This window comes from Charadrius vociferus, unplaced genomic scaffold (genome assembly GCF_000708025.1).
Source record: "Charadrius vociferus isolate BGI_N301 unplaced genomic scaffold, ASM70802v2 scaffold2109, whole genome shotgun sequence".
NCBI lineage: Eukaryota > Metazoa > Chordata > Aves > Charadriiformes > Charadriidae > Charadrius > Charadrius vociferus.
Window position 1 is genome coordinate 1 of NW_009650251.1, and position 2,081 is coordinate 2,081.

At 62.2% G+C, this 2,081-nt stretch overlaps 1 protein-coding gene across 1 annotated transcript in view; it reads left to right on the plus strand.

Moving 5' to 3' along the window:
* Positions 1-412: 412 nt before the first annotated feature.
* AAAS (achalasia, adrenocortical insufficiency, alacrimia) overlaps positions 413-2,081 on the plus strand; it is a gene marked incomplete at its 5' end in the record, with an annotated part of 7,392 nt that continues 5,723 nt past the window's right edge. The window contains 4 exons of the mRNA XM_009893062.1: positions 413-471; positions 604-695; positions 1,070-1,116; positions 1,635-1,733. Of these exons, the coding sequence (XP_009891364.1) occupies positions 413-471; positions 604-695; positions 1,070-1,116; positions 1,635-1,733 (297 nt within the window). The remainder of the gene's footprint in view (positions 472-603; positions 696-1,069; positions 1,117-1,634; positions 1,734-2,081) is intronic.

Here is a 2,081-nt window from a genome sequence, read left to right on the forward strand (position 1 = left end):
CCCCCCCAACTCTCCCAGCGTGGTCCACGGGAGGCAGAGGCAGGAGCTGCCCATTCGCTTAATATCTGTGCTCACCCCCTTCCCCGTACCTGTCCTGTAGCCTCTTCGCTCTGGGACACGGCAGAGGTCTCTCCACCCCTCCAGCAGCGGGAGGTCACAGCCTGAGCTTCCTGGGAGGGTATTTTTTGGGGGGGTGATAATCTCCCTGAGAGCTCAGCACAGCTCGGGGCAGGTCCGGCAGTCGCTGGTGACTGGGATAAGTGGCCCCAGCTGAGGGGAGAGCTGGTTTGGAGGTCCCCTGAGGTGTTGGGGGGGCGATTTTCAGCAGGTGAGGGGGGATTTTGAGGGGATGGGGAGAGAGTTGACCTGGGTTTGGTGGGGCGAGGGAGGCTGACCGAGCTGTCCGCTGCAGGCGGGACGTGGGGCTGTGCGGGGTGCTGAAGGAGATCGCCGACGCCGAAGAGGAGGAGGGTGAGTCCGGAGATCTCCCGGGTCTCTCCGCATCTCTCTTCGATCCTTCGCTTCCCTTCCTCCCCATCCCTGGCCCTGTGCTTCCTCCCGTTGAAGACGGTGGAAGCGCCGATGGTCCTTTTCTCTCCGCAGGGCTGCAGTGGCTGAAGATGGGGGCGAGCTACATGCTGGCCGTGTGCCGCTGGCTCTCCTCACTGCACGGCTCCCTCTTCCCCCACCTCTCGGTGAGGCTTTTTCGGGGCTTAACCCTCCTGCTCGGGGAGGATGCGATAAGTCCTGCGATGCCGACCCTGCGCTGGGGGGCAGGGGGGGACTGGTTTGGATGGCGGGTGGGCGTTTCTCAGCTGAAAACACAACAAAATATTCCTCCTGGTGGTGCCCAGCTAAAAATACCGCGGGTTTCCATCACCAAAGGGAGGAGAAAGGGCGCTGAAAAAGATTTTGGGATAGCAAAGTGCTCCAGAGGGACTGAAATTGTGGTGGGGGTAAGAAGGAAAAGGGGGGGGTGGATACTTTAGGGGGTCCTCATTGCTGTAGCAGAGGCAGCGCCCGCTCTCGCCTGTGCTGCTGGCTCAGTGTTAACTCTTCTCCCCCGAAGCTAACGAGCGAAGACATGATCACGGCGTTCTCCCAGGCGGTGGATTGGTGAGTCCTTCCTGAGCGTCTGCGAAACCCCGCGAAAGGGGGGGGGGGGGGTCGGGAGCCGAGCGAAGGGGGGGGGGGCGCAAGGACGGGATCACCCTGGTTTTTGTGCGCTCAGCCTCTGCCTTAGATGGGCAAATATTTCCCCGTTGCCTCCACCTGCCCCAAGTTCATGCGTGACGGCGAGAGGCACAGCGCGCCCCGGTGCACCGCACGTGGGGGAAACGGCGTTAAGCGAGGTCGGGGCTTGGGAAATTCCTTCAAATCCCGACCCTGGACTGTTAACCGTCCCCTCGGCAGAGCCCCGCCAATAATTGCCAGGAATGGGGAATTTATCAACGAAAATGGTCCCGCTCAGCAGCGAAAAGGAAGTTTTATTTCACCGGTGACTCTGGGAACCATCTTTGGCAGCCGTGGGGGGCTGCTGGGTGGTCATGCCGGGTGCCCATCACCGCTGCCTTCAGCCCAGAACGCCGCTCCGGCAGCTGACGTCCCTCACCCTGTCCTGTCCCTCCCTCCAGGGCCGGCTGCACCGTCCGTGCCTTCGCCTGGCATCCCCACACCAGCAAGTTTGCCGTGGCTCTTCTGGATGACTCCATTCGGGTCTACAACTCCAAAAGGTGAGAGCTCGGGGGGGCTCCTCGGGCACCGCTGGCCACGTCCCGGGAGACGCTGCTCCTCAGGGGGTCGGTGTCTCCGCCTCGGTGTTCGCTCAGGCTTTGCTCTCACCCGGCACCGTCTGTCCCCGGAACCTCTTGCTGCACAGCAGCAGCTGAGCAAGGACATCTCCAAAAAATCTCTGGCCTTACTTAAGCTTTGGTTTTTCTTTCCCCCTCTGCTCCGTAACTCCCGGGGGCAGCCCGGGTGGCACACAGCCTGGCCGCCGTCACAACAGAGCAGCCTCTTGGGGGTCCTTGAGTCTCCTTTCTCCTCCAGCTCCCCCCGCTCCCCCGAGGCACGCAAAGGCC